We start from the raw sequence: 26,184 nt of genomic DNA, 5'->3' as shown, positions 1-26,184 counted from the left end.
CTCACATTGAAAACACATTGTAAATGGATCTTCATGCTTGTTTCATTTTTTTATTGGGGTACTATCATGAAAGTTCATAGTCCCAAGAGACATTTAGAAATTACCTAGTTTTAACTTTTCTGAATATAAGTAATAGGGAACAGGCTGGGATTAATGACATACACCCAGTTCTGGGGACTCAGGAGGCTAGATCAGGAGGACCTGGGATGATTAGCTAGACCCTGTTTAAAAACAAATTGACAAACCACCATTATCACCAACAGTTACAAAAAGTAGGGGTAGGGCTCATAAATATTTGAGGAAAAGCAAAAGCTCAAAAGTATCTTTTATTTTTAGTTTGACATTTCATCTACTGTATTACTAATACCCTGAACATTTTTGTGTGTTTTAGGAATGTAATTCTGTAGCCAAAATATGTCTGAGTACCCTAGGAACCTGTAGCAATTAGCTTCCAGTATGTGTTTCATGGATAATTCTATTTTTTCATGTGTCTGTGTCTACTGTGTTGTTGTTGCTGCTGCTGTTGTTGTTGTTATCATTATTATTATTATTAATTATTATTATTATTGAAGGTGTCTCACTAGCCCTGGCTAGCCTAGAATTCACTGAGCTTGAACTTGAGGCATATCTCATGTTTTAACCTCTCAAGTGCCAGAACTGCACACGGTGCCACCATGCCGAGCTTACCTGTCCATATTCTCAACATAGGGATAAAACTTGTGATGTGATCTCAACATAGGGATAAAACATGTGATGATGAATGTGGGTTAGATTTGAAAAGTCTTTTCTCAGAAAATATTTCTTTTTTGCTTCAGTTCTCCCAGACCCTGTGTTCATCTTCCCTAACCAGCCCTCTTCATGGATGGTTAGAGAGCAGTTGATTCAACAACCGTATCCTATGCCGGGCAGTGGTGGCACACACCTTTAATCCCAGCGCTTGGGAGAGGCTGAGGCAGGCGGATTTCTGAGTTCAAGGCCAGCCTGTTCTACAGAGTGAGTTCCAGGATAGCCAGGGCTATACAGAGAAACCCTGTCTCGAAAACACGCCCCCCCCCCCCAAAAAAAAAATTGTGGGAACAGCACCACCATTTTTCCCCCTTTCACTTCTGGAGGATTAGCATAGCTCTACATTTGTTATTTTGAACATCTAGGTCAACATTTATTTTACAAAGCCTTGTGATGCTGAAATTCTAGTAACACCTCTTGTTAAGATGCAAATTCTTTCTATGAGGAGTAGCGTCTTCTCAGGTCACTTACTTGCTTGTACAAAAGAAAAACAAGAAAACATAAGAGAAGTAATAACAAGTTGATATATTTCTCTCTCTCTCTCTCTCTCTCTCTCTCTCTCTCTCTCTCTCTCTCTCTCTGTATGTGTGTATGTAAGAAAGAATAGAGAGAATATAAAGAAATTGAAAGTTAGGGCAGCTTAGAGCTGAAACAACCTAGCTATACTATATATACATAGGTCTAGACCTGATCACTAAATTGCTTGATAGGTACCCTTCTGAAAGATGGCTATGAGAAGTCTCCCTGAAATTCATGCAATATCAGGAAAAACATGAGACAGAATCTACAGACCCAGCTTTTAAATTCAGCCTTAGTCTTAGATACACAGACAAACTGTAAATAAATTCTTTGCCAGAATGTAACATGATTTGCCTCTACTCTAATTCTTCAGAGTCCTCATTCTTATTTGAAACCTCACGAGCTTGGCCTTCACTGTCCCATTCTTGTTGGTACTCTGTGCTTCCCACCAGAACGACTCATTAAGCTTTGCTTATACCATTCTAGATAGTTTCTAATCTACAACTCCCGAATTTCCAGTTCTCATAAATCACTCCCAAAGGCTTAAGAACCACATGTTTGGGCTTAGACACAACAAAAACTCCACTTCACTGGTATCAGTTTCCTGTGTTAGTTTGGCAGAGCTGTGACCAAAACACCCAAGAGAAAAATCTAAAGGAGGAAAGGTTTTGGCTTACAGATGCTGAGTGTTCGATCTCTGGTTCTATGTGCCGGAGTAGAAGATCTTAACAGCGCCAGCATGTGACAAAGGAGATAGAGACAGACATAGATAGATAGATTATCATTATAAAAGAACATTTAAAAAGCTGCCAATATTATTAAAAGTATGTAAATGTTTGTAATGTGCTTTCTGTTTTGAAATCTTTGGTTGGAAATCTGATGGCTGTTAGCACATCAAGTGTTGATCAGAAAGTTACAGTGCATCACGTATATCAACAGATGCTCTCTTGCTTGTATGATCTAATTTAATTGTTTTTGCTTTAACTGAATTATTTTTAAAGAGAAGTTTGGGCTGGGGAGATGGCTCAGAGTGTAACATTTTTGATCTACAAGCTTGAGGACCTGTGTTTAGATTCCTGGTCCCTACATAAAAAAGTGGTCATAGCAATGCATTCTTTAATCCAGCACTGGAGTGAGGGGTTTGAGATAGGAGGATGACCAGTGAGTCTGCCTAGTTGGTAAGCTGTAGGTTCAGAGAGAGGTATGAGGGAAAGAGATGAAAAGCAGAGAATGGGGGAAAAGCAGGAAATAGGGGAAAGAGGTAAGGAAGGGAGAGGAGGGGGAAAGTGGGGAGGACCCTGTCTCAAAAAATAATAATAAGAGAACAAGATTAAGATAATACATACATACATACATACACACACATACATGCAAGGAAATAATAAATTTCACATAAATAATAAGTGTTGTTCAGTAGAGTCCTGTCTGTGACTTGAATGAAACAGTTGAGGCTATCATTCTTGAACTGCCTTGATTCTTGGCTAATGTCTGATAAGTTTGCCATATCCACACTGTCTATTTCTCCAGACAATGGTGTAATGCTTCTTGCTCTCTGCCCCCTAGCCTGGCCTCTTTACCTGTACTCTTAACTCAATTATCACTCATTTTCTCTGACTTTTGTCTTTCATTCATTCCTTCTCTTGCTCCTATCTTTGATGGTTTCCCCCTTGTGGACACATTGGTATACCAATAAATGGGGTCTTTGGAGGGAAAAGAAAACAAATAAGCAAGCCCCTGATATGGGCCTGTGCTATGTTTTAGTGGGAAGATGCCCTTAGCAGGAAATTCTGGTGGCTTTGAGTTCAGTTTTCAGATGAACTGAAAGGTGGAAGGAGAGAACCAGCTTCAGAAAGTTGTCCTCTGAATCCACACATGTCTCCACACTGTATTATTTATTCACATATACAATGATTAGACAAAATTTAGACTTTGTGTAACATTTTGTTCTTTTTCATGTGTACTCTTACTTTGACTGAATTGCCTGGGAGAAGGGCCAGGCAGAGCCAGTTAGAGAGATCTAGTTGTACCAACAGGCTCTTACTTCCTTAGAACCTAAAAATATGACTAGGTTCCCAAAAGTTTTCAAACAAAAATGAGAACCATTATTTTTAAATATAACAAAAACCTTTCTTGACCCGCGGCCTCTCTTTGTAGCATCCTTCTATATTTTCCAAAAAAGTGATCTGTATTTATACTATTTCCTTATTCCACCCTGTGTAGGAAACTGTGGGTAGAGTTGACAAGGATGCTTTAAGATGTTTTGGGATTGAAATGTATGGCATAATGAATTTAGTCTTAGCAGTTACTGCAAAGACGTTCACCACTGGCCTAATGGGTAGAGCCATAGCTCGCTTCCCAGGTGTGTTCTGGCCTGGCAGCCGTGCTGCACGTGCTGCATGAGCTCTTCTGCTAGTTGATGCCCAGGTGGCAACACCAGCAGCTCAGTCAGACATTGAGAGAGTTGTTCTGATTCCCTTGACTCCTTTTCTCTCTTCTCAATTTAATCTATCATCAAAATTATGCTCTTGTAACTCCTAAATAGACATTTATTAAAACTGTACTCTTCTACTATTGCTTAGGAAAAGTTTCACCTTTTACTTGAAGTATTATAGCAGTCTTCAAATTGGTTTACATTATGCTAATTTTTCCCCTGAATTCTTGCTTCTGCTTTGATACAAGAGTGATCTATCTGTTCACCATTGACTGTGTTACTCTCATATTTAAAGTTAGTCCTGGGCTTTCTATTAGGTCTGTTCACCAGAATCTCTTAGGAAGCTTGTTAAATGTGTTGCTGTTGGACCATCTTCAGCTTAGGGGATTGGAGTCTTTGAAGGTGAGACACTGGAAAGTGTATGGGTGATTCTGAGACCCACTAGCTAGTAGATTACATTCTTTGTATCATGTCAAGAGTCTTGCCCCTTTTGGTTTTTACCTACTACTCTACCCTCCTGTTCCTTGTATCTTCTATTATAATTACAATACCAAACTTAGTAGAATGTCCTCAGTGACTTAAGCAGAACTGCTTTCTGTCTGTAATACTTTTCCCCTCACTTTCTCCCATCATCTGTCCATCTTCTACTTAAAGATCCTTTAGCTTGAAGATTACCTCTTTCAGGAAGCTTCCTGGACTCAAATTTGGGTCAGGTGCCCTTAATAGTTTGCAGGATCCTCAATCCTGGCTTTCCTTTGTCACTGTATCATGAGCTTCTTGTGGTAGACTGAGATTTTTGTACATGTGTGTTTTGTATTTCTTTTTATATCTTTTTTTGAAAATTACTTTTATTTTTCTGTATATGTTGGCAATGTGCATCCCATGACACATGCATACAAATCAGAGGACAGCTAGCTGGAGTCAGTTTCTTCCTTCCACATTGTGAGTTCCTGAATCAAATTTAGGTCATCAGGTTTGGTGGCAAGCACCTTTACCTACTGAGCCATTTTCTGACCCTGTGTTTTATATTCTTAATCCAGTACCAACTAGATGTTCTGTAATTATAAACAGAAGAACATGGAACCAGACTGGTGTGTTAAAATTAGTTGTTGTCATTGAGAAATGAGAGAAATAATTTAAAGGAGAAAGATTTATTTGTGTTTGTGGTGTCTTAGGTCTCATTGGATGGTTATCTGGTTTCATTGCTTTGTTCCTGAGGTAAGGCAGAAAATTGTGACAATAGGATCATATTAGAAAGAGGCTACTTACTTTGTGGTAACTAGGAAGCAAAGGTAACAGGAAGGGGTCAAGTGCCAAGATACCCCCTTAAGGGGCATATCCCCAGCAACTCACTTCCTCCAGTTAGCTCTGTCTTCCACAATTTTTTTTACCTCCCGATTGACGTTGAATCTTGACTGTATCAGTGGATTAACCCAGTGATTGGGTCAGAACTCTCCAGATCCAATTCTCTGCGGAAAAATCCTTCAATATACGCAGAGGTACTGGTCTCACAGTTCAGTAAAATTGACAAGATTAACCACCACAGCTGGGATACAAAAAATTAAGGTATGGGGTTCAGGCCCTGGAGAAATGACTCAGCAGGTAGAAGCATTTGCCACATGACCCTGATGACTGGAATCCAATTCTTAGAATGCTTGTAAAGGTAGAAAGAGAACTGACTCTAAAACTGTCCTCTGACTTCTACATGTATGCCATGGCACGTGTGCTTATACATGGTTTGAATGAGAATGGTCACCATAGGCTCATATTTAAATACTTGGCTCTTGATTGATGAAACTGTTTGGAAAGAATTAAGAAGTATGGCCTTGAGAGAGAGGAGATATGTCAATGGGGGTGGGAGTAGGGAGGTGAGCTTTGAAGTTGGAGAAGACCATACCATTCCTAGTCAGCACTTTTTCTGCCTCCTGCCTGTGGATCAGATATAAGTTATTAGATTCTGTTCCAGGGCCATGCCTGCCTGCCCACTGCCATACTCCTAGTCTTGATGGCCAGGGGCTCACCCTTTGAAACTAGAAGCCTCAAGAAACTCTTCTGTAAGTTGCCTTGGTCATAGTGTCATGTAACAACAATAGAAAAATAACAAAGGCATATGCTCATATAACAATAATAAAATTAAAATAAAAATAAGTTTGTAAGGTTTAAAGAAAATGTAAATAAGGTGCCATGGATATAGACTCTAGAAACAAAAGTGGCCATATAGCAATCATAGTGTTTTTTATTGAACAACTGGAAATATATGAAGGAAAAAGAGATAGGAAAATAAATTAGACAAATGGACTGACTTTAAAATAGCATGTGCAGAAGGGGGAAAGAAGGATATGAAACCAAATAATATGCATACACAAGACACAAAAGAAAAACACATTCCACAAATAAATAAATTGTCAACAAAATGACCCTGTAATTGGATTCAGAGAATAAGCAAAAGTTCTCAGTTTCCATTCTTTGTTTTCTCTGACTAGGAGAGAATGATCTATAAGCAGACTCATGAAGATGAAAGTGAGAAACATAAGAGAAAATTGAAGCCCAAGGCAAGAGAGGAGATCTAGGACCTCTGGCTAGGCTAAATGAATTCACACCTCAGGGTCAGATTCCGCACAGATATGTTAATGTTTTTTGCTAAACTGGTAATGTTTGAGGAATTGTAATGAAAACTTGTAAGAAGCTGTACAAGTGAATTTTTCCAAAATTTAAGAGAATGCAGATTTTGTAGATTTCAGTGAACTTGACATTACTCCCACAAAATTCTAGAGATGATATTAAAATATTGGTAGATACTTACACACAGGAAAGGTGCACAGTCATTTGCATCAGTTCTCCAAGAAGAATATATTCCAGATTCTACAGCTTACCCTTCCCCCTTTGAAGACAGGTACAGCTTCAGCTGTAATGTATCTAGATTTCTGTGGGAAATTAACTGAGCTGTTGCTGCACTGTTCACTAGTGGTGTGGACTGCACATACTCTCTCAATCTCACAAAGCTCTGTGTACTCTCGCATGGCTCCGTGTTCCATTTTCTGTCTGCTTTATTTTCTAGAGCTTATAATAATATGTCATCAAGACTGTGTGCCAAGACACTCAAGGCAGGTCTTTGGATTTTAAGTATTTTGAAACAGTTGAAGATCATTTTTATTTTATAATTCTTGTTATTAAAAATAAACCCCATAGCTAGTAAACATTTTCTTATGTGTTCTAGGTAAAAACTATAGAGCTAAACTATACAGATAGCTAAACAGAAGCATATTATCGCTCTCAGAAGCACAAAATTTCCCTTAGTATTCTGAAGTAGCTTCCATTGTATTATACACGCAAAATTTTCAGTTTCATTTAAAAAATTCAAATAAAACAAGGAATTTAAGAATATTAATTTTGGTGGGAATTTATCATTATTGGTTTTGGTATTTTGAGTTCTAATATATCTTCAAATACCATTCACCCTGATAGAGTAATAAATTGGCTGTCTGTTAGAACACTGGGTATTAGAATACATGGGTGATATTCCACCATTCCCTAGATTTCCCTGTTTAAAAGACTGATACTTGTCTCGTTCTCCGTTGTGGCTAGTTTGTGCCTTATGTGGAAGTAAGAGCTGGAAAAGGAAGAGTGCTGTGATAAAGTTTATAGCTCCACATTCCAGGATTTCTTTCCCAAAGACTCAGTTCTTGGAGCTAGGTATTCTTTATTTTAAATTTGTTGTTAATTAAGAATTTCACGTATGCATATATTGTTTTGACCAACTCCACACCCCATTCTCTCCTTTCCAACTCCTCCCTTATCCCCAACACTGCTATTCCCTATGTTCTGTTTTCATACGTTCTGGTTCTCACTCTTTTTTTCAAAACCCAGAGTTCACTTAGCATTGCCAGTATGCATAGATGTGGAGCCATCTACTGGAGCATAGGATGCCTCCAGGTGTTGTATCCCTGAAGAAGTGACTGAGCCTCCTAGCAGTCATCAGTCGCCTATAACTCTTCAGGGGTGGGACTTCCTGACCACCTTCTCCCTTCATTCTGGGATTTTGTCTGGCTTAATCTTGTACAGGCCTTCTGCATTCAGTCATAGCCACTGTCAGTTTCTCTGTGAAACTTTCCTGTTGTATCGTGGGAAACACTGTTTCACTGTAGTCATCTGTTGCTTCTGGTTCTTACAGTCTTTCTAGCTCCTCTTCCTACATCCCTGAGTCTTGGGAGAAAGGGTGTGATACCTCTGTCCTATTTGTGGCTAAACAATCCACAGTCTCTTATTCTTTTTATATTGACCAGTTATGGGTCTCTGTGCTAAATTACTATCTACTACAAGCTTCTCTGATCCCTGCTGAGAGATGCACTAATTTATTGTATTTAACAGTACGGGTTTAGGAGTTGGTGCTGTCTGTGCTAGATATGTAGCTTTGCCCCGTTCTCAGCTTGGGGGGTGGGGTCTGGGGCTGCCCACTGGGTAGTACTACCTGTATAAGGTGTACAGCTTTTCCCAGGTGTCAGACTGTCAGGGGTCAGCAGGTGAGTGGGGAAGCAGAGCTACCTGTGAGGTGGTTCTAAGAGGTCCTCACCTGGCTAGGATTTTTTCATTTGTGGTTTTGGGATTACAAATAATTTATTGGCTGTTACATATATCACATACAAAAGCAGGCTACTGATTTTTTTTGTCAGAACTTTATTAACATTATTTGATTATTATCGCCCACTAATGTATTTGTATCATCTTCTTATAGGTGAAGCCTTATGCTGAGACAGTTTTATCTAGTTCATGAACCCAAATTATATACAAGCTGAATGTTACAGAAGTGTTGAAAGACTGGTGAGTAATGTAATAAATATTAACAGAAGACTTGGCTCAAGGTACAATTTTGGAGCTATATAGTTAAAGTAAACAGATTCTCCCTACTAAAGTGCATATACAGATTGTTGTGGTTTATTATAGCACACATTGCTAGGTGATTTAAAGCAGCGATTTTCAATCTATGAGTCACAACCCCTTTGGGGGTTGAATGACCCTTTCCAGGAGCCGCATATCACACATCTTGCATGTCAGATGTTTATATTTACAATTCCTAACAGCAGCAAAGTTATAGTTATGAAGTAGCAATGAAAATCATTTTCTAGTTGGGAGCTGGTAATAAAGGGCTGCAGTATTAGGAAGCTTGAAAACCACTGGTTTAAAGGAAAGAAAATAATATTAAAAGGAAAAGTACTTATAAATACCTGTGACATACTTGCTTTATAAAAATTTTATGTGGTAAATATTTTTATAGCTATAAACATGTATAAACTGTAAAAACATGGATGATAATGATAAATATCAGGTGGTGTGGGTATAGGTTTCCTGTGCTGTAATCTTGGTTCCTTTGCACACACATATGAATATTCACAAACTCACTTCGACATCATAAATGCTACCACTTACAAATTCTGGGTGTTGGCTATAATCTCATGTTATATATCTTTTAAAAATACTTGTGTTTAGTTTATGTGTCTCTTTTGTGTTTGTCCTCACATTATGTATTCTGTATACTTTTCTGAGTGTGTGAACTATTAGAAAAAATTTAAGGAAAATATATGCCTGTTTTTTCAGTTGATTCTCAGAATGGACGGAAAATATTCAGGTATATCAAACATTTATTCTAGGAAGTAATGAACATTTAATATACAACATAGAAATAGAAATACCTCTAGTGCCATATTAGTGTTGTGTTCTGTTTGTGTTAATGGAATTAGGATGGAACTTTTATAAGAATATTGCATAGAATTCAGAACTTTGGCACTTTGTAGATAGTGGTAATTTGTTGCCCAGCATAGTAATTATAGTCAGTGATGATATATTATATCTTTAAAAATGTAAAACCATGGGCCTTAGTGTTCTCATAAGTGTAGCATAATTAAATTCATTAACTTGATATAACCATTCCACAGTGTGTGTAAGTAGATATATGTGTATTTAAAATATTGTGTTACATGCAATAAATAAAATTTTGTCAGTTAAAAAAATAAAGAGCAAGAGAGGTAATGTGGAAAAAAATCTGTTACATGTATGAATGTTTTTCTTGTATTTATGTATGTGTACCATGTGCATGCCTGCTGCCTGCAGAGGCCAGAAGAGCATGTCAGATCCCCTGGGACTGCAATTACAGAAGGTTGTTAGCTGCCATGTGGGTTCTGGGAACTAAATCTAGGTCCTCTGCAAAAGCAGCAAGTATTCTTAAGGGCTGAGCCCTCTCCAACCCTTACTTCTGACCATGGATAAGATAAAACTATTCTGAAATTCTTTGGATATTATGTTGTTTGTGATTTTTTGTTTTCTGAATGGTTGTATGTTTTCCCTCTATATTCATTCCTGTACGTTTTACCTTGCTTGTTTTCCTTAATCTTAAAATGCCACATTGCCTTTTATTTGGCTAAAAATGACATAAGCTCAGCAGCTGAATTTCTTTAGTTATCACTCACCTGACAGGAACCACCACTTCCTGCATTGACTCAGTGTTGGTGGTTTTGGAGGGTAGGCCAGTGACTGTATTATATCAAGAGAAAAACTGTATGTTAAACTATATTATTTATCCTATAGCTTAACATTTATTTATTTTCATTTAATGTGCATGAGTGTCTTTTCTGCACACACATCACATCACATCACATCACATCACATCACATCACATGCATGTTTGGTGCCCATGGAGGCCAGAAGGAGGCCTTGGATCCCCTGTAACTGGAGTTACCAGGCAGTTGTCAGTTGCCATATGGATTCTAAATCTAGGTCCTCTGCAGGAACAGCAAGGGTTCTTAACCACTAAGACATTTCTGCAACCTCCAGTTTATAGTTTTCAAAGATCTTTTTATCTGTTTTAAACATGTAAAGCAAGAACCATTTTCTAAGTAGTGGTTTATTTTTATCTATGTAAGAGAGAAAGTCAGACCTTCCCTGAACTGCCACTGCTCACTAGTGTCTTTTCCCAAGCAGTGTCATTTATGTTGCCTGTTGTGTTTAGGAGTTTCAAACCTGGGACTAGCACTGTCATAGGAATTACCTAATAAGGTCAGAACCATGCCTGAGAATAGTAGAGAGCTAGAAACTGAAATCTAGCAGTTTTAAGTCAGTCTACAGAAATCACATATATTTAAAGGTAGGTTTGCATTTATTTTAAAAAGTCTCTCATATCCTGTTCATTTTATAGCTCTGTCATGAGCACCGACAGCAACTCATTGGCACGTGAATTTCTGATCGATGTCAACCAGCTTTGCAATGCAGTGGTCCAGAGGGCAGAAGCCAGGGAAGAAGAAGAAGAGGAAACACACATGGCAACTCTTGGACAGTACCTTGTCCATGGACGAGGATTTCTGTTACTTACCAAACTAAATTCTATCATTGATCAGGTAATGTCATATCAAACAATTGTTCATTAATATGTTACTGTTGGTCATTTATTAGTAACTTGTAGATTTCATATTTCCTGAGAATCTCTTTGTGTTAAAGAGATTAATACATTGTGTATCTTTCACATTACTCCAATAAAAATATTATTTTTTTGGATACTTTTAAAACTGAAATGTTTTAGAATTTCAAGTGGCCTTTTTTCTAAACAGGTTTTGTATATAGGTTTTTTGTAGTTGATTTGAATGCATCGTCCATAAACTACAAGTCACCAATAATACATTGTTATTGCATTAAGGAATAAATAGAAGCACTTCCCTTTGGTGTCATTTAACCAAAATCAAGGCCAGATTTGGATTCTCTATTTAGACATATTCTCTATGTCTTCCACCCTTTCTCTGTCTGTTGCATGAGTCTGAATCTGTGACTGCCTAAAGTTTTTCCCGTGAATCTGTGTGTCTATCTGTTGTCCCTCGCTGTGTGTCTGTCCCTAACAAAGGGTTTTGTTCTGTCTTCATTGAACATCACAGAAGGCATCACGTGGGGAAGGAATGAGGAATGCTTTACTGAAATCTTTAAAAGGGTTTTACAAGGGATTAAGTATAGACTCTAATTTACCCCAACTGACCCAGATAACAAACAAACAGTACTACAAACATCATTGTTTATCAGGAAGTACCCCAGTGTTGTGTTCAACATTTATGGTGTTTATTTATTTTGTAAGATTGCTTTCAAGTTGGGTGTGGTGGTATATGCCTTTAATCCTAGTTCTAGGAATCAGAGGCAGGCAGATCTCTGAGTTTAAGGCCAGCCTGATCTACCTAGTAAATTCCTGGACAGCCAGGATTGTTACACAGAGAAACCCTGTCTCAGAAACAACAACAACACCTAACCAACCAACCTCCCCCCAAAAGAGCAATAACAACCAAACCAAAACAAAAGATTGCTTTCCACCTCTATATTTTCTGCTTTCAGCTAATGATGATTAGAGGATGCACATATTGTTTTGAATCAGGGGCTTGGAAGAGTGCACAATTTAAGATTACAACTATGGATTAGCTTATATGCATTTTATGCATTATAAAACTCAATTATATGAGAAATCCAAGCAAGTAAAGTTGATTGTTAAATCATTTTCTTAAAGATAGAAAACAAACAGATTGAGTACCTGTTATGTCTTAGTGAGGGTTTCCATTGCTGTGAAGAGATACCATGACCAAGGCAACTCTTATAAAGGAAAACATTTAATTGGGGCTGGCTTACAGTGCAGAGGTTTAGTCCATTATCATCATGGTGGGAAGCATAACAGCATCCAGGCAAACATGGTGGTAGAGAAGGAGCTGAGAGTTCTACATCTTGATCTACAGGAAGCAGGAGACTGTATACCACACTGGGTGTAGCTTGAGCATAGGAGACCACAAAGCCCATTCCCACACATAACTCCAACAAGGCCATACCTCCTAATTGTGCTAATCCCAATGGGCCAAGCTTTTAAACATAGCCATCTATGGGGGCCACACCTGTTCAAACCACCACAGAGTAGAGTAACAGTTTTAAGTCTTTGTTTGGTTTTGTTTTGTTTTGAGACAGGGTTTCCCTATGTAGCCCTGGCTTTCTTAGAATTCAGTGTATAGACCAGGCTGGCCTCAAACCCACAGAGATTTGTCCTCCTCTGCCTCCCTAGTGCTAAGATTAAAGACATGTGCCACTACATCCTGGCCCAGTCTTAAGTCTTAGATGACTTCAAGGTATATTATTAACTCTGGCTGTGAGGTTCAGCAAGAGATCTAGTCTTATAAAATGTAAAAAACATTTTTTTTTTTTTTTGAGACAGGGTTTCTCTGTGTAGCCCTGGCTGTCCTGGAACTCACTCTATAGACCAGGCTGGCCTTGAACTCAGAAATCCGCCTGCCTCTGCCTCCCAAGTGCTAGGATTAAAGGTATGCACTACCACTGCCTGGCTTAAGAAACATTTTCATAATAGTGCATCACTATAGATTTTGACTTTAATAACCTTAGATTACCATGTTTATTCATAGAAACATAGGATTATAATTCAGAAATGGAGTTTGTTATCAGTAACGATCAGAATGTAGTTTTAGAAGTTTAATGTGACTTAGATATCTTTTTTCTTTTTTCTTCACTCAATCCTTTTCCTTTTTCTCTTTCCCAGCTCCCAAGTTGTTAGAAACAAGATTTTAGAACTCTTGATCCTCCTGCCTGAGTTCCCAGGTTCTGGGAGTATAGGAATATAGGTATAGACACCACATCTAGCTTCTCTTTTTAAAGATAATATATAAATAGCACCAGAAATATAATATACTTATCAATAAGTCTAATAAAAAATATAATGCTTCTGTATAGAATTCTATAAAATATTATTATAAGAAACCATATTTTTTTTGAATCATCAGATTTATTTTATTACTATTCAAAATGGATATCTACTAGCTTAAGAGTTCATCAGCTGATGAATGGACAAAGCATAGATAATACACACACACACACACACACACACACACACACACACACACACATTGGCCATTATTTAGTTTAAAATTCTTCTGTGACAATGTGAGCAAAATTAGATAATATTGAATGAAATAATTTAAGCATAAAGGTGAAAGCATTGAATGATTGTACTCACATTTGAAATCTACAGAAGTCAGCCATGACAGAAGCAGAAAATGGAATGGAGACTATCATAAGCTGGGACAGATAGATGAGAGGGGAGGGACAAATATTTAATTAAGTAGAAAATGATTCAATTTTTAATGTGTTCAAAGAATTATACTGTGAAGGTACATGTTTTCTCTAAATTGACTTATACATTCCAATATAGTTCCAACCAAAATCTCTAGCTTTTCAACTAATACTGTTATGGAGATGTAATTTATATATTACAGTCTTTATCCATTTCATATACAAAATTCGGTTGTGTTTTGGACACTCAGAAATATGTGCACCATCACCAGAGCCAATTTTAGAACACCCTCATAATCTCAGAAAGAAATCTGTAGCCTAGCCATCCTTTTCCACCCTCCTCCTAGCCCCAAGCTACCACTAATCTGCTTTTGGTGGCGTAGATTTTACTTCCCCTTTTAATCCACAAAATATCCTTTAAAGTATTATTAAAATGCCTATTTGGTCATCCTGATAAGCCTTTAGAAACAGTAATCATGGGAGTGTTCATGTAATTGGGTTTAATGCCTTGTTTCTTCTTTGACTATTTGTGTTTATTGTCTTGCTTGTTCTTTGACTATTTGCATCTATTGTATTGCTAGAACCTCAACCTAGAACTGATCTTAATACATGCATGTAATCAAAATGGTTTAAAAGCAAAAAGGAGGAGGGGGGATGGAATAGGGGATTCTAGGGAGGGGAAATGGGGAAAGGGGATGACATTTGAAATGTAAATAAATAAAATATCCAATAAAAATGCCTAAAATCATCTAAGTCATAATAGCAACAATAGTTTTTCTAGTAGTGCTTTGTCATGTTTCAGGACTAGACATTCTAAATGAATTTGAAATAGTAACATATACTTTGTTTAAATTATTTTATGTTTTGCCTACAAGCATGTCTCTGTACCATGTATGTGCCTTGCGCCTACAGAGGCCAGAAGAGGGTGTCAGATCACCTGACACTATAGTAACAGATGGTTGTGAGCAGCTATGTGGGTAATGAAAATTGAACCCAGATCCTTTGGAAGAGTAGCTACTGCTTTTAATTGCTGAGCCATTCTTCCAGTCCCATAGCTTATAATTTTATTTGTATTTCACTGACAACTGAATATGCTGAGCTTTTTTTTTTCCTTATGAGTTCAAAAGCATACTTTTCTTATGAGTCTGTTCAAGTTATATGTTCTTTTTAAGGCCAGGCTGTTTATTATCCAGCATAACAATTATTATGAACTGTGTTGGGTTGTAAATATGACAGATCCCTTTGTGAAATAGCCTTTAATATATAGCTAAATCACTAAAATTACTCAATCTTTAACTGCAATAATATTTTTCCTATATAATAATTTTTTATCCCTTCTTCTTACCTAGTCACTTTTTGGAATATTTATGGCAATGATCGTAGGGACAGTAGATGCTATCTTTGGAGTGTAGATAAATAGCCATTTTAAAAATAGAATTTATCTATATTTGATTGTTCAGTTAGTAAGTGGAGAATGACCATTTGAGTCTTTAAGGGAAATTCCATCTCTTTTAAGATGGAATCAAACTGAACACAAAACTGCACATTGTACAGCAGACTGCAACTTTTGTATGAGTAGGGGCATATTTTGAGTATTTGGGGGAAAGGGTGATATACACCCTTTTTTGTCCACTATAGACCCATTTTGCTTTACCAATATTTATTATAAAGAATTAAGTAGATTCTTTATTGAGATAGAATCAACAAAGTAAATGTGCATATGTAAACTATATAGTTGTATGAATTTTGACAAGGGTTTATTATCTCCATGCAAGCACTGTCACACTCAGTGCTTCGTCATGCCCTTTTCAGACAGCCTCTGCCACCTGCCCACTGTGAGCTGACTGCTGTGTTGATTGCTGCCATCTAAGTATAATTCAGTTTGCCCTCTTGTGACTGAGCTTGTTGAGTCAGTCAGTCATGTTTGTTTCCTGTTAGTGTTTTGATGTAACTGTTCACCTGTTGCTTAGCCATTTAGATTGTATGCATTTAGTTACTATGAATAAAACTGCTATGGACATTCTTATCCATCTTTCTGTGTTTACATCTTTCATTGGGTGTGCAAATTACAGGTGAAAGGATACTTATTTGTGTAACTTTGTAAGAACCTGCAAGTTGTTTTTAGTGTTTGAGGCATTTTTTTAAAAAAAATGTTCATTAGCTTTGTACAAGAATTTTAGTTGTTCCATGTATAGTTTCCTCTAAGGTTTATGCCATCATTCTTCTAGTATTAGCCATTTTTAAGTGACCATGAAAACTTATCTAATTTATCTAATTTTATTCCTGACAACTAAGGATATTGAGTATCTTTAGTGATATATGTATATATCCTGTCCTACATGTAGATATCTATGATGAAGTGCAATTTATAAATTAAGCATAGTAAAAGATAAACAATAATTAATAAAAAAGATTGTGAAAATGTGCTTTAATAAAACTTATTTAAATTTTACGAGTTATTTATTGAATTCCTTTTACTATAGTAATTAACTGTGGGTAACCAAAACCACAGAAAGTGAAACTGTGGGAACGGGGGACTATTTTATCTTGTTTTATGAATGTCTAGGTTTATTTCATTTTGAAGGCCCATTTTTTGTCATCCAGTACAGTTCTTCATATATTAGAGATAGAAGTCTTTGTTAGCATGCAAATATTTTCTTTGTAACAGTCCCCTTTACTCCTCTACCTTTTCCCTTCTTCTTGTATTCTCTTCTCTCTTTTTCTCTCCCTCCCTCCCTCCCTCCCATCCTTCCTTCCTTCCTTTTTTTTTTTTTTTTTTTTTTTTTTTTTTTTTTTTAAAGATAGGGTTTTAATAGGCAGTTAATGCCTGCCTCTAATTCTCCACTCTCCTTTCTAGGCTTATCCAGTACTAGAGTTACAGAGGTGTGTGCCATTGTACCTGGCTGCCTTTTTATTTTTTAAGTCTTTTCCTGTTGTTCCTAAGTGCTAGGGATCAAACCCAGGGCCTCTTGAATGTTAGTTAGGCAAGCACTAACCACTGAGTTGTACCTCTAAGCCTAACAGTAGCTTCAGAAAATAGAATTCTCTTTTGCAGTGGTACTTTCTGTTCTAAAATTTTATGTCTTGCAACCCTAAAGTTGTAATATATTCTCCTGCTTTAAGAGCTATATTAATTCATGTATTTATTTATTTTTAATGTAGTTCTGGGTCTTAAAACCAGAGTCTTATGAACATAAGATAAACATTCTACCTAGAGAGCAATATTCTCAGCTTTCTTAATCTTTTAATCTTGTTTTTACCTTATATCTCTGATCTACTTCAAATTACTATTTGGGTAGAGTGTAAGGTAGGCGACACTTTTCTTCCACACATACTCAAACATTACAGTGCCTTTCTTTTTCAGAGCCTTTTCTTTCCTAGCTGAAAGTACTGGTGATGTTAGAAACATAACGCTACAGAGGAGTCAGAGAAGACCCAAACACACTGTGTTCATGGATTAGGAGAACTCAGTAGAGTCACTACTTTCCAAATTAACTATGTACTTAGTGGTTTCTATGTGGACTTTCTGTTCTTTTCACTACTCTGTTGTCTGTTCTCTCACCAACAGCCCTGACTTGATTACTGTGATTTTTTGATAAAAGTAAATCGTGAGGGCCAGCAGGATGGTTTGGTGGGTCAAGGTCCTTGCCACCAAGCCTAATGACCTGAATTCAACTCTTAGAACACATGTGGTGGAAGAATAGAACTGGCTCTGTAAGTTATCCTCATGTCTTTACACATGTGCCATAGCATAAGTACCACCATTCAAATAAATAGGTAAATAAATAAATAAATGTTTTTTTAAAAGTAAATTCAGAAATCAGGTCATGTAAGCTCTCCAATTTTATTCTATCTCATCAGCAGTGCCCATTCTGTGTCCTTTGGGTTTCCATATAAATTTTACTCAGTTTGTAATTTCTTTAACAATACTCAGTGTACTTTCACTTGGGATGGTGTTGAGTCTGTAAATCAACTTGATAAGAATTGGCACTATTGATTTCTCCCAGTCCATGAAGATGGTGTAAATCTATTAATTTGGGTCTTTTCTGATTCCTCTGAAGTGTTATATTTTCAATATAAAGATCATGTACATTTTTAAAATTAAATTAAATTGATTTAAGTATTTTATTCCCTTTTGATGTAATTGCAAGTATTATTTAAAATGTAATTTTCTTGTTTGTTGCTTTAGAAATGAAGTTGCTTTTCTTGAATATTGATGCCATATCCAGTGCCTTTGTTAAATTCATTTATTAAATCTCCAAATTTTTCTGTAAACTCCTAAGGACTTTTTGTGTTAGCAACCATGCCATTTGTAAGTAATGACAGTTTAGTTCTTTTCCAGTTTTTATACCTTAAAATTTTTTGGACTGTCTTCTACATAGAGGCAGATGGAAATGGTGGGTGAGAGTGGACTTATAGCTTTGGGTGTAACCCAAGGGAAAGTATGAATGTTTTCATTGAATGTGGTTTGAGCTTCTTAGTTGCCTTTGATCAGAGTGAGGACATTTTCTCTTGTTCTCAGTTCACTGAGAGTTTATAGCCTTAATGGATGCTGACTTATAGCAAATGCCTTTTCTACATCTGTTGAAATTATCATTATTTTTCCTTTTAATTCTTTAGTGTGGGTGAAGTACACAGATGGTTTACTGTTGAACTATGTTTGGATTTCTATGATAAGCCCCATTTGTTAATGATTTATTATGCATAATCAATTTAATCTATTAAATAAGCTATTTATTTTAAATGGCAAAAGATCTTTTTAATGGTTAACGATGACAGATTTTAAGTTTATATTTATATGCATACAATACATACAATACATACATACATACATACATACAAGGTTGGAGGGCCTAATTAGGTTTATAGGTTTCCACCTGCTCTGAGGGCCCGAAATGTTTTTATTTTATGTGAGTAATTCACTAATTCCTAGTCTCCGGGACCCTTGACTTCATATAATATGGACAGATTGCTTTTTTTTTTTAACTAGGGGTGGGGACAAGGACTTTTTTTTCTCCTTCATTCTTTTAGGTGAATCTGGTAGTATTTCCATTTTCTAAAAAAGAGTTTCATACAAGTCTATATTGTATGTTGAACATATTCCCCCATATTTCATCTACCTTTCTTTTTTCTCTCCTACAGTGTTTCTTAATAGTACAATTTTCTTTGAAATGTGGGTTTCTTATGGATCTTACTGGGATTACCTCGGTATCACTAAAGCTATGTCTGTAATTATTTTTTGACACAAACCTTTCTGTAATGTGAGTATATAAACCCTGTTGGAAAAGCTTCTAAATGATTCTTAGAAGGAATTTTGTATAGATGATAGTACTTGGTATTACCTACCTAAAATCTTTCTGAAGTTTTAACCAAGAGTATTGTGGACATTTAACAACCATTCTCTGCTGAGGGAGAGTGGTGGGGAGAGGAGAGGGACTATCTGGGAATAACTACAGCTTGAAGTCAAATCTGTCACTGAACTATTGTGATATAGCTCATGACTAATACTAGTTTATGGTATTTTAAAAGTTATTAAAAGAAAAATATATGTGACAGAGATCTTATATGATGCACAAAGCCTGAAATATTTATTATCTGATCATATACAAAATACATTTTCAGTTCCTGGTTAATTCAAGAACTAGCAATTTACTGTCTGGCATCAGTGGAAAACCAGTATACATCTACTTGAGATGTTAAATATTTGGCAAGGCTGTATTGTAGCTCAGAAGGAGAGTGCAGGCTTAGAAGTACCAGACTTTTGGTATTTGCAGAACTACTCAACTCGAAAATCCCTTTACAAAAGTTCTAAAAGCCAATTGAGAATAAAAGTTTTTATTTATATAAAAAGAGTAGAAGAACCAGTAATATTTTTAGTGAGATCTACACAGGACCACTACAAGAAGAACTCTTTATTGCTGTTTCTACTTGATATCTTGTTTTATTACTTTTTCCCTGAGGCAGGGTTTCTTTATGTAGTCCTACCTGTCCTGAGACTTGCTATATAGACCAGGCTGATCTTGAATTCAGAGATTCTCTTGCCTCTGCCTCCCAAGTGCTGAGATTAAAGAAATATGTCACCATGCCTAGCAATACCTTGTTTTAAAGAAATGCAATAGTCAAGTGGGATTTTAAAGTGTCATAATAGCTTTGAGCATGGTAGCACTATCTATAATTCTAGCACATGGAACACAAATATAGGAGGATCACTGTGAGTTCAAGGCCATCATAGTGAGCTTGAAATCAAATTTGGGTTGTAAACAAAGCCCTGTCTACAACAGACAAGCAAACAAACATAACACATAAACAGAGAATGAAAAATATTGTTTTTCAAAGTGATGTGTACAGAAATGGAAACAACCATTAGGAAATCTTTTTAGCAAAGCTAAACAAACAAACCAGAACAGACTTGTTAAGTTCCCACTAGCTTGGTAGCTATACAGTTAGGGTATGGAAAAAAAAGATTAGATAATCCTAATGAGACTTTTTTATGTGTATGATGCATATATATTAGAATAAAATTCTTAGAGAAGAAATGAAGAATAGTAATGTGTTATGCCATTAGGATATTATGTTTTAACATTTGGAAAGTTAAGTTTAATTAGTATGCCAAGACACTCATTTGTAATACCATTGAGTAACTACAGTAATTTTGCATTACTTTCTGGCTACCATTCATATTTCTTGCTGTGTCAAACATTCCATGACAAAGTCTCCACTGATGCCTACCTTTGAGCCTCCTAGATATGTGTCTGGGCTGGGATCTCAGCCTCTCCCTGACTCGCTTGTCCTTCCTCCTTCTCCTGTCACTATGGCTACTGGATGTCTCTATGGAAACAGCTGTGCCTGGTACATGGCAAGTACTTGTAACATGCTTCTTCAACTGAACTCAGAAAGGGACACTTCAGTGAGAACGATTTCATTATTTATTATTGCTAGGGGAAAAATGTAAAGGCATGATCTCAGTGTAAGTGTTAAGTAAGGGAAGGTGTGATATAAACTCCTTTCTATATGTTAGGTCATGGAAAAGCCTTGGAATGACTGCATGGCATATGTGGGTGTGGCATGTGTGGATCTGGTATTACGGAACAACTCTTATTTCTAGATACTATAGCTGTTGTGCATACTTAGGATTTGGGGAGATAGAATTAGGATTTCATTTGAAATAACTCTATGCCTACTTTTCCAGTGTACCATCAAATACAATAAAAATATTTATGGATTTCAAAGAACAGAATTACATGTGGAGTTTCTCTTAAGACCAGAAAACAAACAAACAAGCAAAAAAAAAAAAAAAAAAAAAAAAAACCAAAAAAAAAAAAACAAAAAAACAAAGTAAGAATATATGGCACTTTCAAAAGTAATAGAATTAGGACTAGTGAGATGGCTCAGTGGGTAAAGTTGATTGCAAGAGAAGTGTGTGCTGGGTTTGATCCCCAGAACTTAGTCATGTAAAAGTGGAAGGAGAGGAACATCTCCACACATCTAGACATACACTGTGGGATCTGCATACCGAAAAACACATACAACAGCAACATTATTATTATTAGGGAGAGCTACCCCAACAATGAGTTGTTTTAGAAATACAGTAATTGTATGAAATGAAAAATTGTTGCGTTAAGCTGCCAGTGTGTCCCTTCTCTCCACCTGGGACTGCTCTAGCATAGCAGGGTCAAACCCCAAAGAGCTCTACTTGCTCCTGTCTCATCCTTTTCAAGGGTTTGTGGTCCATAAGTCTGTATGATGAACTGAGGGAAACAGGGGCCTCACAGAACAGATAGTGCTGGAGCTGGGATTTGCATGGTGGCTCCGGACCACGTTGAGTAGCAGGTGGGGCAGGAGTGTCTGTTCACATAGCAGTGATGGTTTGCCAGTGTACTGTTACAGAGCAAGAACTCACTCACCAGGACAGTTTGTCTGTTCCCTTAGAATGTTGTGAGGCCATCCACTAAAGACTCAGATTTGGATAACTCTGAAGGATTAATGAGCTAAAAAGTGATTTACTTTAAGACTAGGAATCTTTCATTAACTCCTTTGACTCTTCAGCCTGCGGAAACAGGTTCTCAAACTCTCATCATTACATTTCACTCCACTAAAGCTGTGATTGTGAATGTTATCAACTCCCTCCAGCTGCTTAAGACTTTTCAGCCATCTTATACAGCTCAGAAAGGCCAGCTTGCATCCTGTTGAATGCCCTTTCTTTCACTGCTTTCTTCTGTGGTGTCTCTGACTTCACATTTCTGTTAACAGTCTGTTTGTCAGTCTGCTCAACAGGCTTCTTTCAGCCCTGCCCATCTTTACTTTCTTCAAGACTCTTGGAGCTCTGAATCCCATTTTTATTAGTTCTCTCATCATTCTGCCTGCTCTCTGGAAACCTTCACTTATGTCCTAGGCATCCACCCAAGTGATTTTCATAGCTTAAGTAGACAGATTATATTTATATTAGGGAAAGCTACCTCAATAATATGTTTGATATATATATATATCACATTATATATAATAATAACATCTTCATTTAGACATATTAGTGTCTCAGATTGTATATGTCTAAAAAATGCATCTGAGCCAGTGAGATGGCTCAGCAAGTAAAGGCATTCACTACTAAGCCTAACAGCACATGCATTATACATATAATTAAAAAAATTTTAAGTCAATCCACCATCTTTAGCCTAACTCTTAGATTTTCTTTCTTGGTGGAAATATTTTCGGTACCTAGTTACCTAAGCCAGAAACCTGTGAGGAGTTTTTTCCCCACTTGCATATCATTGAAAATTAACTATGAGCCATTTTAGTTCTACTGTATTTTCTCATATGTTTCTGTGTGTATTTGATGTGGAGTCACTTAGTATTCATTGTGACCCTACTGCTAACAATGGCTATTCCTACTTACCCCAGTTCTACCTAGCAAATCTTGTCTTGCTCCCCCCCCCCCCCCAAGGAATGGTGTGGGAAGGAATAACTCCTGGCTTAACTGTTCATTAAATACTAGACAACTCATGTCTCAGGTATCCCAGATGTTTCTGTCTAGTTGCAGTCTTACTTCAACCCTCTGATGATTGTTCTTGTTTTCTGAACTCCTAAACTGAAAACCAGTTCCATACTAGAATTTAATATTCACTACTAAGTTCAATACTGGGGAGATACTATATGCCTTGTATTGTTCTGTCTGTGTGTATGTATTTTATGGTCCACATAAAGAGACCTTTTCCAACATGGACCATTTTCTTCAAAAAGAATAATAGAGTGTGCAATTAATATATTTAATTATCTTCACTGATAAATCTTTTCATATGTGTTATTAATGTTGCTTTTTCTTTTAAAATTGTTTTTACTTTTTATATTTAACTACATGAAGACTTACATTTTGTAGTAACTTTGTTATTAATAGCTTATAGGCTTTAAATTTTCATTTGTACTTAACAAGTGTTTTTTATAGGTGAGGAATTCTTGCAATGTGCACGGTATCAATAGCAGCTCTTCTTGAAGCATTAGTGTGAATGTGCTAAATACCATCACACAGTCTTACATTCTTCTGTGGTTGGAAATGCTTATAAATTGAAAAGGGTCCACAGTTTGACTTGGACTTAAAATAGGTTAACTTGATCCTCAGTTTTCAAATGTAACCTTTTTTTTTTTTTTTAATAAGGAAAAGTTTTGTTTTTGCTTCAGTTAAATATAGGATATGAGAAATTAATGTGTCTTGAGCCTTAGAACATGAGAGACTTGTGTTTCTGACACAGGCCCTGACATGCAGAGAAGAACTACTGACTCTTCTTCTGTCGCTCCTTCCCTTGGTGTGGAAGATACCTGTCCAGGAACAGCAGGCATCAGGTATGTCCTTTTTCATAGGTCACTTGCATTATCAAGTCCTGTTGGGAAAAGAAGTTCATTTGCAAAGCTACTTTTGCCTGATTAGTTACTGTAGCTTCAGATGCAGAGCAGTAGATACTGCGGTGATATTTTTATTATATACCTGGTATGAAAAATTCATTAGGCAAGCTCATTTTTATTTCTTCTGGTAATATAAAAACCATGGCACTTCTTAGAGGCTTACACAAACAACAAATGCAAAATACATGAAGAAGCAGAGTACTTACTGAAAGAAGTTCCTAGGCATGCTGTAGCGTTAGGCAGATGGGTGGTCAAGACTTTGAAGAAATAAATTACAGCTCTTTGCTTCTTAAAGACTGCTGTCACCAGTGCTCTAAAAGTGACTTCTACAGTATTTTCTTTAGTTCAATTTTTCTAATTTTGCTTTTGAAGGATAAATTTGAAGCCATATGTTGTTTCAAGGCTAAATAGAATTATGAGGTCAATAGGTTATTTTAGTTTTGGGTTTTTTGTTTTGTTTTGGTTTTAGTTTTGTTTTGTTTTGTTTTGTTTTTCATGCAGGGTTTCTCTGTGTAGCCCTGGCTGTCCTGGAACTTGCTCTGTAAACCAGGCTGGCCTTGAACTCAGAGGTCTGCCTGCCTCTGCCTCCCAAGTGCTAGAATTAAAGGTGTTTGCCACCACTGTTTGGTTTTAATTTCTGATTTTGATAACTATGCATATATAAGCACATGAACCTTTAAGTACTTTAGTGGAAAGATAAACAGGTTTCTCCTTGGTTTTCTCCTGAAATTCAGACTCTCCTGGGTTAAAAATTGTCTTCCTGTGTTATATTTTTTTGCTTATACTTTAATGCATATCTGACATAGGGCTCTTTTTTATTAATTATTTTATTTATTTGCATTTCAAATGTTATCTCCCTTTATGCTCTCCTCTCCACAAGCCTCCCTCCACCCCGTTCCCACTCACATTGCCTTTAAGAGGGTGCTCTCACACCCACCCATCCACTCTCATCTCACCCCTATAGCATCCCCCTTCTCTGGAGCATCAAGCCTCCACAGGACCAAGTGCTTCTTCCCTGCCCCCTGAGGACAGACAAGGCAGTCATATGGACCAACCCATGTATGCTCTTTGGTTGGTGGTTTAGTCCTTGGGAGCTCTGAGGGGTCCAGTTACTTAATATTGTTCTTCCTATGGGGTTGCAATTCCCTTCAGCTCCTTCAGTCCTTCCCCTAACTCTTCCATAGGGGTCCCTGAGCTCAGTCCAATGGTTCACTGTAAGTATCTGCATCTGTCTAAGTTAGGTGCTGGTAGAACCTCTCAGAGGACAATCATGCCAGGCTCGTGTCTGCAAGTACAACATTGCATCAGCAATAGTGTTGGGGTTTGGTGCGTGCGCATGGAGTGGATTCCAAGTTGGGGTGGTCTCTGGATGGCTTTTCCTTCAGTCTCTGCTCTATTTTTATCCCTGCATTTCCTTTAGTCAGGAACAATTCTGGGTCAAAGTTTTTGAGATGGGTGAGTGGCCCCATCCCTCAACTGAGACCAGGTCTATCTACTGGAGGTGGTCTCTTCAGGTTCCATCTCCCCACTTTTAGGGATTTTGGCTGAGGTCATCCCCATTGGGTCCCGGGAGCCTCTCATATCCCTGGTGTCTGGGACTTTCCTCATCCCTCACCCCAACACTACTGCATATTTCTATTCATTCTCATGGCCCTCATGTCTTCTCTCCTGTCTCCCCCCATACCTGACCCTGTCCCCCTATTTTCCTTCCCTTCCCCTTTCCTACCCAGGTTCCTCCCTCCCTCTGCCTCCTGTGGGATTAAAGCATCCCCACTTGGGCCCTTCTTGTTAAGTTTTATATGGTCTGTGAGTTATATCATGGGTATTCTGAACTTCTTGGCTAATATCTACTTATTAGTGAGTACATACCACGTATGTCTTTTTGGGCCTGTGTTACTTCATTCAGGATGATGTTTTCTAGTTCATCCATTTGCCTGCAAAATTCATGATGTCCTTGTTTTTAATAGCTATTTTAATAGTATTCCATTGTGTAAATGAATCTCATTTTCTGTATTCATTCTTCAGTTGAGGGACATCTGGATTGTTTCCAGCTTCTGGCCATTACAAATAAGGCTGCTATGAATGAAATGGAATATGTGTCTTTGTGATACAGTATAGCATCTTTTGGGTATATGCCTAGGAATAGTATAGCAGGGTCTTCAGTTAGAACTATTTCCAATTTGTTGAAGGCATAGAGCTTTCTTAAGGAAAATATTTAAAGACTTCTAATATATTTTTCTGATTATTTATTGATGTAGTAACTTGTTTTTTTTGAATTTGCAGAATTAAATTTTTTTAATCGCTTAAGAAACTTGATTTATGTCATTTTAGGAAAGTTGTTTTCATGGCTGGCATATTATATTTTGGTGGAGTTGGTCCCTTTTAACATTTGCTCTTATCTGCTTTGTTTTCCCCCTCTTAAATAAAGGATAAGATTCTGTTAACTTGTATTAATTCTATTTATTCCTCTG

General features: G+C 37.0%; 1 protein-coding gene across 4 annotated transcripts in view; it reads left to right on the top strand.

Moving 5' to 3' along the window:
- Lyst (lysosomal trafficking regulator) overlaps window positions 1-26,184 on the top strand; it is a 157,750-nt gene that overhangs the window by 10,438 nt on the left and 121,128 nt on the right. For 3 of the 4 annotated variants that reach the window (XM_076939358.1, XM_034509980.2, XM_076939355.1), the window contains exons 2-4: window positions 8,469-8,554; window positions 10,923-11,121; window positions 23,563-23,653. In XM_076939358.1, the coding sequence (XP_076795473.1) occupies window positions 10,930-11,121; window positions 23,563-23,653 (283 nt within the window). In that variant the 5' untranslated portion in view covers window positions 8,469-8,554; window positions 10,923-10,929. Of the gene's footprint in view, window positions 1-871; window positions 994-8,468; window positions 8,555-10,922; window positions 11,122-23,562; window positions 23,654-26,184 lie in introns of those variants that run through there. The other variant, XM_076939356.1, reaches the window with a different exon arrangement.

This window comes from Arvicanthis niloticus, chromosome 8, assembly GCF_011762505.2.
Source record: "Arvicanthis niloticus isolate mArvNil1 chromosome 8, mArvNil1.pat.X, whole genome shotgun sequence".
Classification (NCBI taxonomy): Eukaryota; Metazoa; Chordata; class Mammalia; order Rodentia; family Muridae; genus Arvicanthis; species Arvicanthis niloticus.
This window is presented reverse-complemented; position numbering and strand designations above follow the sequence as displayed.